General features: G+C 34.0%; 1 protein-coding gene across 1 annotated transcript in view; it reads left to right on the forward strand.

Moving 5' to 3' along the window:
* The window catches only part of LOC144972996 (uncharacterized), a 115,566-nt gene extending 106,571 nt beyond the window's left edge, over positions 1–8,995 (forward strand). Inside the window, exons 40-41 of the mRNA XM_078914900.1 lie at positions 9–178; positions 7,699–8,995. Coding sequence (XP_078771026.1) covers positions 9–178; positions 7,699–7,816 — 288 coding nt within the window. The 3' untranslated portion in view covers positions 7,817–8,995. The remainder of the gene's footprint in view (positions 1–8; positions 179–7,698) is intronic.
* Positions 8,996–14,330: the final 5,335 nt, after the last annotated feature.

The following is a 14,330-nucleotide window of genomic DNA, read 5'->3' on the forward strand; positions in this document are numbered from 1 at the left end:
TTTGCCAGGTGGATAAGATAAACAACAGAGTCAAGGCATTGAAACGACAACTTGATGAGGCTGAAGAGGAGGTGACCAGGGCCAATGGCCAGAAGAGGAAGTTGCAGCGTGACCTGGACGAGCAGATGGAGGCCAATGAAGCCATCTCTCGGGAAATTGCCACCCTCAGAAAATACAGGTAAATATCTGGGCCCTTCTTCCTCTTAATTTTCTGTGTATTTTTTTGTATTTATTTATTTATTTTTTTGGTATTTGTTTAGGTGTCGTAATTGTTTTTGTTGTTGTTGTTGTTGGTGGTGGTGTTTTTGTAGTAATTAAGATACATGGCAATTCACAGCCCTATCTTGATGAAGGTAGAATACTGGAGGCAGCTATATACACTCAGAGCTTTGAAGTTGTATGAATATGACCACAGGAAAATGTCTTTTAACTTAACATACGTTTTTATGTGTCCTGTAGTTGTTTGAATTGAATTAGATGCATCTAGTCATGGTTTAACAAAGGGAATTCAGTGCTGTTGTCTCATAATTCATAATCTGATGTGTCCTCCGGACACCAAATGTTGTCTGTGACGATTAGAATTAGAACCCTTACAATGCATCATAACATTGGCCTTTGCTTGCATTGAAAGGCCGTCGTATCATTGAAATCAACTATTATCATTTCCTCACATCATCATTATCACCATTATCATCATCATCATTCATCATCATCATCATCATCATCATCATCATCATCATCATCATCATCATCATCATCATCAATAATAAATAACCCAGTAGTCCACTTCAAGCCTGCTTGGGAATGATACGAGAAGATTGGTGTTGTCTGTCCATGCTTTGTCCAAGGTATTATGTCATTGTTACTAACAGTAACTGGTGGATTGGCTTTCAAAACAAAATGAAGAAATGAAGAGGAATTGTTACATGTTATATTTAAAACAACTGCTTAATGTTTCAGTTGCAAAACCTTGATCACAAAGAAATTATATATTGTTAATGAAGAAGGCAAATAACGATAACATTTGTGTTTTTTTTCTGAGCCTTAAAAATTCTATCCTCTACTCATGTGGGTATAAGATTTATAGATTCCTTTATTTGTTATAATATGTGATTTGATGAAAGATTTGATGTGGAATACTGCTTCACAGCAATCCTGGTGGATGGTGATAACTATGCTGGAGAGCAATGACATCATGACAAAGGATTATTTCAATGATCAAAGACCTGAATGTTCATAGAACAATTTAGGATGGCGATAACAGCAGTTACCAATAATTGTAATGACACCAGCAGATATTGATACTTTGTTTGATGATGATGACAGCAATCTACGATGAAGCCCATGGCCAATATAGTGACCGACAACAAAGATTTGACAACCAATGACTGTTACAAGAGCTTTTTTTTTAATGATTCACTCTAGTCCTGGAGGTTGGCAAGTCAATACAGTCATGTGACCAATGCAGTCATGTGACCAATGCCTGTAGCTCAGGAATGGATGATGCCCAATGTATACTCTTCAGACTGGTAAAATTGCGAAGGATGTCAAGTCAAAGATCGGGAATTGATTGACATTGGTTCAAGGTTGATACTGGAATTTCATCACAGGGTTAAACTAAGTGTCATGGGGTTATATTGTATGTAATATATATTGTACTATTTATTGCTATTTCTTTATTTCATTTTGTTTGAGATGATTATGAACAAAAACAAAACTAGTTTTACATACTGTTGCATGGTTGAGTAAAATTGGCTTTCCCTACAGCGTATAAAATATAAATGCATATTGTATAATAAACCCTGCTATTTTCAGTGACAGGTAAACATATGCCATCGTCTTGCCTGGTAAATCATCGTGCACAACATATTATTCATACCATCATCAAACAGTAGAGCTGGTCTCAGGAAACACTGTTGTGGAAATGCCTAGGGACTGTTTTCTTTATTTGAATGTCAGAAAACTGGATAAAATTTTATTATTGTCAGTTTATGGCTTTATACAAAACAGGGTTCCACCATTTACATGTGAGGTTTGATTTTTTTTGAAGGGTTTCCTCCATGAGAGCAACTGTTGCAATGCGACTTCATTGAAAACTTGATTCTCATGATGTGAAAGAAATTTAGATATGCTGTTAAAGGGTTAAAAAAAAATTCTTGCTGTTGAATGAGTTAAGATAACAGATTTCGCATGATCTGGTTCCACATGGCCTGGCGTGTCATCAGGACATGTCTCGACATACGAGCTCTACTGTTGTTTGCCCTTGTTGATTTAGTCTTTGACTTTTGGTTATTATTTCATCTCAACTTTCATATCTCTCATTCTCTCTGTCTTTCCCTTCCCCCCCCATTTATAACCAAACCAATTTCCAGTGCTTCTAATAAGAAAGAGAAGGAATAGATGGATGGGTAAGAAAAACAACATCACCTTCAACGGAGATAAAAAAAAAAAAAAATCCCACTAATAACAAAAAGATAGAACGCAATGCAAATAATATGCGACCTTGCATTCACCTTCATCACATCATCTTGTGCCCCCCTCCCACCAACCTGCCCCTCAAATACCGACCAAGATGGCATTAGCAAACACAACAATCACCAGCTGCATTTTGCATAGCCCTTTTCCAAGGTTGCCAATTTTCCGTATATTTACGGAATTCAGTATGTTTGAAACCCTCAGTATATTTTCCAATCACCTTCTAAACGGGGGAGAAAAAAAGTAAATACATAATATCTTTTTACTGGAGCCCATGCGCTGAAAGGGTTCGGTTTATGTGCTTGCGTAAAAGCTCAGTAAATTTTTGCCCCCTGAATTGGCAACCCTGCTTTTTACTACAACTATTACCATATAATATGATACAGTATCATTGTAACATTTCTGCAGCTTTGCCTCTCCTGCAAATGAATACACCAGGCTTTTACCTATCTGTCTATGAGTATGAGTTCACAAACTCAAACACATACGAAACATCCTGTCTCTGTCCATAACAAGTTCCTTCTTCTCCTGTCTCATTAACACTTTGTCTACCAGCATCCAATACCAACAGGCAATCTGTAACATAGTGCTAGTTTTACTCACTGTGATTTTTAGAAAATATTGAGTGGGGATTGGAAAATAAATATTTAATTTTTAATTGACGAAAGTTGAAGTGTTGGGAATTATAAACTGAGATGCTGAAAGTCAAAGATTTAATGATTTCTTTCTTTCTTTCTTTTTTTATTCCGCCATCCAGTCATGTGCAACTACTATTTTATTTTTACTACTACTACTACTACTACCACAAAACTACAATGATTACCGCTTTTATGCTTGCAAACTGTGACGATTGACTTGACATTAGTTACCTACACACTTCTTTCCTCCTTACCTCTATATATATATACATACATATATATATATATATATATATATATATATATATATATATATATATATATTATATATTTTTAAAATTTTTTAATTTATTCTTTTTTTTTTTTTCTTTTTTTTTTTTTTACAAAAATTAGGCATTTGTTGCATTTTGCTGTTCATTTTTTGTTTGTTATATTACTTTTCCTTGTTTCTTTTCAATTTTGATTTACGACATGTATTTGATTTGATAATTTTGCATTCGATTTTGAGAGCATGAAAGAAATTAAATCTACCCAGGTGCGGATTTTTGATTTTCTGCCTGTTGACCACTGCGCCTTCTTAAAGGATGCATGGAATAGCATGAAGACTCTCTGAGGCGGTGGCGTGTATATCCATCAATGTATTTCAATGTGTACAATTTGCTTGGGGCATAACATTATCATTGTAGACGATGACACTCTTGTTGCAGAGGAAGTAATACCGTAGACTTATGATTTACAATTTTACCCAAATTTGCACTTCCAAGGCTTTGATGTTTTTTGTTTTGTTTTTGAAATTATGATTACAATAGAGGTTATCAATTGTGTGTGTAATATAGAATAGAATTTAACACTTTCTATTCTAATGGATTAGAATGCGTGTTGTTTATTCTGCCAAATTATGCTTTATTTAGGCCTTGAGCATTCAACTTTTTAAATCACACTATAATCACTTTGTTTTGTTCTGCATCAATTTAGAAGAAGAAGAGATGGGAGGGGGATGAGGACAAGAAGAAAATTTAGGTTATGTATGATGCAGTTTATATATTTTTGCCAGTCAACCGTTGTTTGTTTCCAGGATGGCTCATGATGTGCTTTGGAATATTTACCATGTTATATCGTTGCCCCAGAGAACTGTTGATAATTACTGCATGCTATCCTTTCAAAATATCTAATCATTGGAGTTTTCAGACTTTCTTTACAAGGATACCTCTTCAGTAACGGGTTGAATTAATAATAACACAGCTTGCAATGGTACAGACAATCCAGCTTATGCCAGAGGGTCTTTATGTTTTCTAATGGTCATGGTGTACGCAAGTGCATTGCACTTCATACTCAATTCACGATAACGCTCTGATGTTATTGTGTCGCTTTATTTCCCCCTCCCCAGGCTTCGGTCTGATTCATACTCTGCTTTTGTTTCATTTACCACTGCCATGATTGTTAAATTTATCCATTGATATTAAAGATGTGGACTAAAGATATATCCTGGACATTTCGTTTTTTGGTCCAAATTTGTTCCAAGGCAAAAAGGATTAAATGTGTAAAATAAAATAAATGATGATACAGAAAGAAAATATTTGACTGTATAGAAAACTACTCAGCCATGCAATGATATGTTTCCTTTTTGTCAGTATTCAGTATGAAAATCAATCTGGGATAGTCACTCCTCTTTCTGAGAGATTCTAATGTTTCCAAAGATTACTCTGATATTAATGGGATTGCAAAGAATGTTTCTCTCTCTCTCTCTCTCTCTCTCTCTCTCTCTCTCTCTCTCTCTCTCTCTCTCTCTCTCTCTCTCTCTCTCTCTCTCTCTTTCTCTCTCTCTCCATCTCTCCATGTGGTATCAATACATCGCACACACAAAAAATATCACAATGTCATAAAAAGAAGAGAACCAGATTTACAGATTCTGCAACAAGCTTAGTTATTTTAAAGAATCCTGCAACCAAAAAGTTGTTCCATTGCCCAAGATTATGTCATCGTCAACTATCGGGTGGTTGACGTTTGGTTGAATGAAGGAGGTGAATATTGATTCCCCACCCACCCCTCCTCCTCCGGACCTGCTTATGGATGGCTATGACAAACACATTGCAAATCTCCCTCCAACCTCTCTCCCCCCAAAAAACCACATTCCTGGCTGCCTTTTCACTGATTGGTCCACCTTCAAACCAATCAGTGTAAAGCCAGTCATTGGTCATGTCACTGGTTGGTCAATCAATCAACCAATCAGTGTCAAGCCAGTTGTTGCTCTACCTGTGGCTTGTGTTGACATTTTTGTCAGTTTGTTGTGTTTATTTTGTGTTTGTTGTTACTTTGTTTTCAGTTTTATATTCCATGCTGTTTTGCTAAATACTTCTTTACACTGACAAACAAAAAACTATTTATATTTTGGCATGTGTATCAATTGGTTATGATGACTGTAATCCAACTTGTCAAAAAGTCCAAAACCTTACACTTCTCTTAAGTTGAAAACTTTTAACAAGCAAGGGGTCATCTTTATCAATAGTATGATTTTCAATTTTTTCGGCCATTAAAAAAAAAGTGTTTTGTCAGTGTGGGGCAGATTACCATGCATCAATATCTATTATTAACTCGTGGAAGGCTGGGTTTTCATTTTACTCTAATTCGACATCTGAGATTGTACTATTTTCAACAAGAAAGCAGTCGCTGCAATCATTATTGAAACTGCTTTCTTAGCCAAAACTGTTCGGTTTGCAGTTTGAAACCAGATATGTAGACCAGGTTCATCTCAAATCAAGCTCACAACACTTGTGACTGGATAACGCCAAAATAAACCTTATTTTGTTCACATGACAAATATGGTACTATCAAATTACAAGTTCATCAGTAGAGATTTTTTTTGGGGGGGTCACTACACCCCAAGGCAAAATCTCTTGCAAACCTGAAACATTCAAGAAAATGTGTCGAATGTAGGGTGTGAAGTGAAGCACTATTTGTTCATGCCTTTGCCCTACATTCTGGCCAGTGCTGTTTTTAAAATTAGCTTATACTGAATTATTTTTTTTTTAATTAAAGGATGAATTTACATTGGTTAGAAATTCAGTCTTGCCGTTTAAGGGTTGTGTTTCATTTTCTATTTCAGCTTTGGATTAATCTTAATATAGATAGTCTTTATAATATATTATTACTACTAATAGCTAGCTCATTTCACATTTAAAATCCAGATGTATAATTTTTAAATATTGATTTTGAGAAAGGTTTATGTAGATTTTATGGTGATGTGGGGTTAAAGGAATTAGGCACAGATTAGTTCAATGTATTATGCTTGATTTGGTGTTTCCTGCAAATAGTATTGCACCAAATATTTTTGACTATATTTTGATTTGTGGTTTGAGGTACTCAGTAACATTTATTGAGTGGCTGGATAGTCCTTTAGAACCCTAAGACTCAGGGAATTGGAATATGTCCTAGCTTACTTAGCAAAAAGAGGCAATTGCTTACTACTCTTCAGACATTAGTCTGCTGTAAAGTACTTTCCATTAGATCTAATAGGTCTAGCTACCCAGTCACTGCTAGATGAACAGAATGGTTAGAAATAAAAATCTCGATCTCATGGAACCCATACTGTTCCTTTTGTTAATTGCGATAGGGACCCTTTGTTTTCTTTGTATTTTGACAATACTAATATACTTAAGACATCCTATGTATGTCGTTTTAGTGTTGTTTGTGAATGAGTTTGTGTGTGTGTGTGTGTATATGTGTTCTGTCATCATGTCTGCAAGGTGATGCCACTAGAATAGCTATGTACCACAGTTCATCACAATGGAGAGTTAGACCCAGATCTGTAGGGTTTCAATGTGATGCTTTTCCAGCCGAACCTCTGAGCTTCCATTCGCTTGAATCCAGACATTAAAAAATTCTGGTGAAAAATTAAATTCATATTTGAAAATTAGATTTTGCTAAATCTTATTTTAATTTACAAATCTGTCAATATTCAATCACTATTGGTAGCCAGGAAGTGATTCTTTTTCAGTTCACATGTGGAAGTGGCACTGAAAAAGTGAAAATTTTGATTCAAGCTGTTACTTATTGTCACCTTATCAATCACTGATAAAGGTCATGGTTGCTCGACTATCACAAAGATTTAAATTGAACGCTAAGGGAAGCCTTGAAGCTGGGGTTTGATTTACTCTTCTTATTCGACATTAATTGAAGACAAAGAGTTGCATGACTGTAACTGCTATCTGTGTGGAAATGGTCAGTATGCAGTTTTAACTAGAAACAGACAAACAATGGGGAAAAATTATAGTATAGATTAGTTTGGTTGTATAAGGTCAACTCCAAATAAGTTTAAGCTTTTTTTTTTTCCTCTTTTAATTTTGGTGGCAAGCATGTGTCTGTCCATGAATGATTTCACGTTTGACAATATGCTCTGGCATGAATTGGTAAAAGGCCATTGAAAGTGACAGATAATGTAAGAATGTATAAAGTATTCTGAAGTGCATTGAACATGATGAAGCTGAGGTAATGGCCCACGTAAAATATGAATATTTTGTTGATTTTTAATATATCATGCGTCTATATTTATTTATTTATTTGTATTACTTTTCCCTCCCCTCCCCAGGCCATCTGCATCTCGATCTTCCCGCTCTGTCATGTCTTCTCTCCGTGCTGGAGGGTCAGACACCACTCTAGATGACCAAGGATCTGAAGACGGGCAAGAGGACGCGACGGAGACGTGAGATGTCTCAGATAACATCCGTTCATCCTTCTCTCCATCTCACCATCCACCAAAATCCATCACCTTTTGTCGATTTGAGTTTGGGTCCAGTGCACCGGACTGATCAGATGTCAATTATTTGCTATTTAACTGTCCCCACGTGAACATTGAACCAGAAGTTGTCTCTATTTCAAATTTCAAGTGTAAACTAGTTAGAGATTTGTTTGTTTTTTTTTTTTACTAATGGCCAACTTATTCCCGAGATTATGTCTGTATAAGATTTTAATTTTGAACAAGCCACTAGATTTCTTCAGTTCTTGATGGGTGTCTATATGAAAATATAAAATAATTATCATCTTTCAAAATGTCTCAGTGGAGATATTCTGACTGGGACAGGAGCTGAGAAATTTGTTTGATCACATCATGGTACCATCATCCACAGAATAGGAAAACATATCTAGTAACATTAAAAAAAATTAAAGTATGAATGACTTGTTGTTTTAAAGTGTTGTCATTCAAAGTAACACATTGAAAGTAGTCCAAAGCATGAGTGAATTATAGGAAATAATGGCTGGCTAAAAACAACATAAAGACCAAATTTTGCAGATTGTACTTTAGAATAAGAACAGGGGTTGGCATTCTTACACGGTGGGTTCAACATTGATGGTGGGTGGTGGGTTGTGGGGAAATTTATTTTTTTAAATGATAAAAAATTGAATTGAATTTAAACAGATGATTAATTGATGCTTGTATTAAAATGATTGCTTAGGAGTTTGCTGAAGTGATGGTTAGAAGATTAATAAACATTTATACAATAAAGTTAATGCTTATGATGAAAGAATAGAATAATGTGCTTGATGATAAGGTGACGTCATTATTGATTCAATGATGAGAGACAGTCATTTGTGAATGACAGAGAAAGTCAATATACGACTTGATGAATTGATAATATTGTTGATTTGGGAAAATAGAAGAATTTTTTTTCTTCATGTTGTTTCTTTTTTCCTCTTACTCCCCAATACGCTGATGATTCATACCGTTACTACGACTACATTTACTACAATGATGATATGATGTTCATGTTGATAATGATAAAAAGCCTGTGCTGGTTGTATCCATTGAAACTTTTAAATTAACCAAAAAACCCAATGAGGAATAAATATTATGTTGCATATAATAAAATAAACTTTTAAATAAAAAATGTTGTCTTTGTTATTTGGTGTGTCGTTTTGCCATGATGTGTGTACCAGCATGCTTTTGAGTGCAGGAGTTGTCGAGTGGTGTTGTATGAATGCGTGTGTTTGTGTGTGTGGTGGGGAGAGGTTAATGTGTGTCAGTGTCCATGTGTGGGTTCTTGTGTTCTCGTTTGGAATTCAAATTTCTTGTTCTTGTTATCTGTTAAGAAATTGAATTTTGCTTTAAGAAACATTTTGTTATGTTATTTGAAAAAATCTAATTGTTTCTTTAAATTTTTCTTTTCATTTTTTTTTTTTTTTTCATTTTAAAGCTTGAGAATGTTTAGCATAGCGCAGTTTATTATATTCTTTTTATTTATTTTTCTCCCATTCACGTGACACTACCCCCCTCTCCCTGTATTGGACATTGATAGGAATGTGATTGGAGGAGTGCAAAATGTGATAAGGGTGTGTATGGTTTCTATGATTGGAAGTCAGTGTGATTGATATTTTGGACCTCTTTTTTTTGCTTTTATTCGAGTCCAGTGGTTATCAGATGCATGTGATCTGATCTTATTTCCTTTTATTACTTGAATTATTTTCCTTTTACTTGAGTTCTGTGATTACGACTTATAAAAGTTTTATGTTCTACCATTTCTAGCCAATATCATCTAGAAACTAATCTAATTTGTTCTCATTTCAGCAATGATGATCTTTCCTTTTTGTTGTTGCTTTTTTTTTTACTAGAATTGTCCATGCTTTGTTTTTGTTTTATTTATTCTCTCTGATTCGAAATTGAGAGCTTACCTTCCCAGTGGAGGCCCATTTTTGCTTTAATTTATCAAACTTTCTCACAAGAAAAATGTACCGGTTTCTAAAGCAACTATTCTGGCAAAGCATTATCTAGCACATTTGTTTCCAGCCAATGGTTTTTTCTCTCGCTTTGTTATTTCCATTACAACATTATTATTGCTTTGTTATTTTCAATTTCTCCCTGAATTACCTTAATAGTCTACTTTTGCTATTGTTATCTTTACTATTGCAATTTTTACATTGGGGGAGAGAAAAAAAGACTGCGACTTTCTAGCTTACCCACCAATGGTCATAGTTCACAATGTGGTACTGCCTTGGTTTTTATTCTTCCACTATACGATGATAATAGTATATATATTTATATGGTATTTAATTAAATATTATACATTCTAACATTATATAATAGTTATTTATAATTTTTTGAATGTATTCACATTTTTCTTTTAATTTTCATTATTATGTGATGTTTTTAGTAGTTTTTTAAATTTTATTTTATTGTTTGACTTGACTTTTGTGTTTTGCCTCCCAATTTCGTCAATGACTTTTGATGATTGACCATTTCATTTCTTCGATAACTTTCTATCACTCCTTTGCACCGATGATAATGACACTGGAAATGTCACAGCATACAAAGCACACGTCTTGTTCCATCTGAATATGGTATCAGATATGTGAAGCATTTGTCGCATTTGATCATTTGCGATAATAACTATGTAAATTACATCAATACCTCATCACTTTGAAAGCATTAATGTTGAAAGTAATTGCCTATCTGATTTATGTCTATTTGTTCACAGACTTATCATTCTTAAGTATTATTCGAAAGCATTAGAGTGAGGAAAGACTTTGCTAAAATTTTGGAAAGTTACAATCAGCTTACGATATGGAATCTTGTTTGGTGCACAACTGATTTGAAGGGAATTAAAATGATGTTTTTAGAAGTTATGACAGTTATGATGATTGATGGGTAATTTTGAATACTATTGATGTTTTGTTGCCAGGCAGAGTTTTTAGTCGTATCTGTCGTACACACATGAATGGATTGTGTGCCGTTTGGTGTTTGTCATGACATTTGGAGAATGATTTATAAGTTTGTTGCCGTCACCAAGGGAAAGGAAATAAATGGTGATGATCACCCACGCTTGTCTTCGTTACAAATGTTGCTGGTTGCTTTATTTTATTGATACACAAATAGACCCATTCCATTAATAATGTTCATCCTCTAGATCTGTTGTTTCGTTATCGCTACTTGATATTAATATGTTGAGACTGACCTGACAGGGGGATGAGAAGAAATTTCATCGTTGCATTGTCATGTGTTATGATACTTTTGTCATGCATGTCATTGATTTTATTGGTATTGATTAAGATTATCGTTGTCTTGTGCCTCATAATATTGCGATGTGTTGTCTTGAAAGTTGATGAAGCTGAAGACAATGATAACGTTGAGGATGCTAACAAAATACTATATCACACGATCCATATCAAATCGTTTTGCCTTATTTGGCGATGACAAATCAGGTTTTGAAAGTGCTAAAATCTAATCTTGTTCTCCGATTTGTTTTTCTTTGTTTTTATGAAGTAAAATTTTTCTTTCATTGCCGTCACCAATATCAGATAGGATTTTGTAATGGTTAAAGCACCATCCATGACTGGTTAGTTTTATCAAGTTTGTCTTTTTGATTGTGCATTTGTTTGTATAAATAGCAGATTAGAGAACATGTCGCCCGCTTTTGAAATTTTGTGATTTCTTGATTTCTCCAATATAGAAAATTAAATATAAAGATCATATCATAATTATCAAATCCTTTAAAAAAATTTTTTAAAAACAACTTCCCTCATTTTGCAAATCAACAACACTGCAAAATATGTCAATTTTGGACTTGCACGCTAATGAATCTTTTTAAGTGGTCTCCCTGTTCACTCATCAGTAAATAGCTAGCTGGGATGGATCTTATATCGAATGGAAATGCGCTGTATGATAAAACTGTAAGGAGGATATTAGGCAACTGTTACTATCAGGTTACCGACACAAAGATAGACATAGAGATAAAACTCAACAAAGTCTGGCTCTACGTGCCTGATTGCTCCCTGAGAGACCATTATTCATTCAAGAAAATTATTATAAGTGTACAGTGTACCACCTGATAAGAGAAGAAAATATAAGCTAATGTTTTGGCTGACAGAGTTGCATTTTCGCTTGTTTTTGTTTTTTTTAATTCCCCGTCATTTGAATTGAAATGTTTTGCCAGCCTAACCCTGGTCTATCTAGCTTGTTTCTTTAAAATGAAATGTAATGCCAGCTGACAAAGCCGCCAGGTATTTGCTTGTTTATTTGAAATGAAATGTTTTGCCAGCCAAATCCGGGTCCTAGCTTACCTACCCCACAAAGTGCTCGCCATTTCTGACATTCCACCATGATTTGTTTACACGTTTGTTTGTTTGCCTGTGAATTTTGATATTATGAATGTTGTTGATAGCCGTGATGATGATGATGGAAAGGAGAGGTCCAGTTGGTCAATGAGATGGTTTTTATTGACTACCGACATTGAAATGTTATATTGTTCCATATTTTTTTTTGAGTCCGTATTTTTTCTCTCCCTTCACACCTTCACTTTTGTTTGTTTTGTTGTGCTTACCCTGTTGATGAATAAGTAATCATTATTTCGTACCTATATTTCAATCTATTTCTCTACGTTTCTGTATTGAAAGCTGTGTGAGTGTTTTTTTGGTTTTTTCTGTTTGTCTTTTATTGGTGATGACAAGATAGATTTGAGCAATTTTGTACATTGCAACCAAGGGATCAACAATGAAATTATACCAGTAGGAACCCTAAACCCTACCCTAGTGTTGGCGATGATGATGATGAATATTTGATATTATTATTATTTTTTTTTTTCATATTTTGTTTTTGTTTTGTTTGGTCACTTTAATAAAAAAAAATTAATTCATTTGTTGTTTATTTCTTTGATTAATATTTTAAAAAATTATTATTATTATTATTATTATTATTATTATTATTATTATTATATTATTATTATTATTATTATTATTAATTTATTTTTTTTAATTATTGTGTGTTTTTGAAAATAAAGGCTTTAGTCGCATTGAGTTTGATTTTATTTTCCACTTGTCACCTCATAATCAAATATTGGAATATTTTGTCAAAAGTGTTGTTTTTTTTTTTGTTCCTCTTTATTCGTGATAACCATTTTAAAAAATAAAAATGGTATCACCTGTCACAGGGTTTTTTTTTTGTTTGTTTGTTTTTTTTTAATTTTCCTCTTTTTTTTTCTCTCTCTCTCTCTCTTGATTATTCCAAATTTGTTTACAGCGCAAGAAATTATTTGTCTTTTGTTTTTTTGTATAGAATTGATGATTGTCTTGATTTTAATACTAGTTATTATTCTTATCATATGGTATATATACATTTACACAATAATAACAAGAATATTAGGACTATGACTACAAATGAATATACGTATTTCTTTCTATTACTCTTGCATAAAGTCATAGTCATGAAAATAATGACTATGATAACGACCTCGACGACGACTATGACGATGACAATAATGACTGGTGCGCCTTGCTACTGCTATTTTTTTATCATTAAATCTTTCAAGTACCGCTATTATTACTATTGTTATTGTTATCTCTTTGATAAGGATAACGTGAATAATGATGATAATGATGATGATAATAATTATTGTTGTATAGATAATGGTTATTATTATTATTATTGTTGTTATGATGGATTGTTAGTTAGCTCCATGCAATAATCACTGGGATGTCTTCTATTCCTAGTAGAATAATGTTATCAATGATATGATACATTAAAGACGTCTTCGTATCAATACACACATACTGCTTTGCTGAACTTCCTAATAAACTCAAAACCATTATGAAAACTCATCCAGCAGTTTTGTTTATTTTTGTAGGACTGGGTGGGCAGGAGGTCACACTGAGTGGGGTTCCCCACCTCCCATAGTGGGCAGGGAGGTACTTGCTGTGTCTTCTATCCCCCACTGTATCTGTTTCCAATTGCTTTCTGCCTTTGTCTTGGAATTGGATTACTTAGTTTTGTCCTAGCCCTGGCCGGAGTCCTTGACTGAGTGGGAAGCAGTGAAATGTGTAGTTATAGTTTTGGGAGATATTTTTCTATGTCAATCCTCTGTTATGTAGTTACTTTTTTGTAATTTAAATATATATTGGTTTGTAAACATTTGAATGTATTCCTCTTAGTGGGGACCTGTGTTTGGGTCTGGATAAGACTTTTAGGTGATCTCAAATTTAATAAACTGATAGTGTGCTCTTGGAATCTACATCTGTTTCCTGTTTGAACCCTTCCACTCTGTCTCACCTTTTCTCATGTGCTTTAAATTGTGAATCTATAACTTGTTTCACTATCCCATTTTCTTCCTTTTTACTCGCGCTGATATAACCTAAATGTGTCGCAAGCACTGTAAAATCCTTTCAAACAAATAAAAAAATACTTTGTAGGAGGCTGGTATGCTGGGTGGGGTTCCTGACCTCCCATAGTGGGCAAGA

This window comes from Berghia stephanieae, chromosome 5 (assembly GCF_034508935.2).
Source record: "Berghia stephanieae isolate SIO BIC M18660-M18661 chromosome 5, UCSD_Bste_1.3, whole genome shotgun sequence".
NCBI classification, from domain to species: Eukaryota; Metazoa; Mollusca; class Gastropoda; order Nudibranchia; family Aeolidiidae; genus Berghia; species Berghia stephanieae.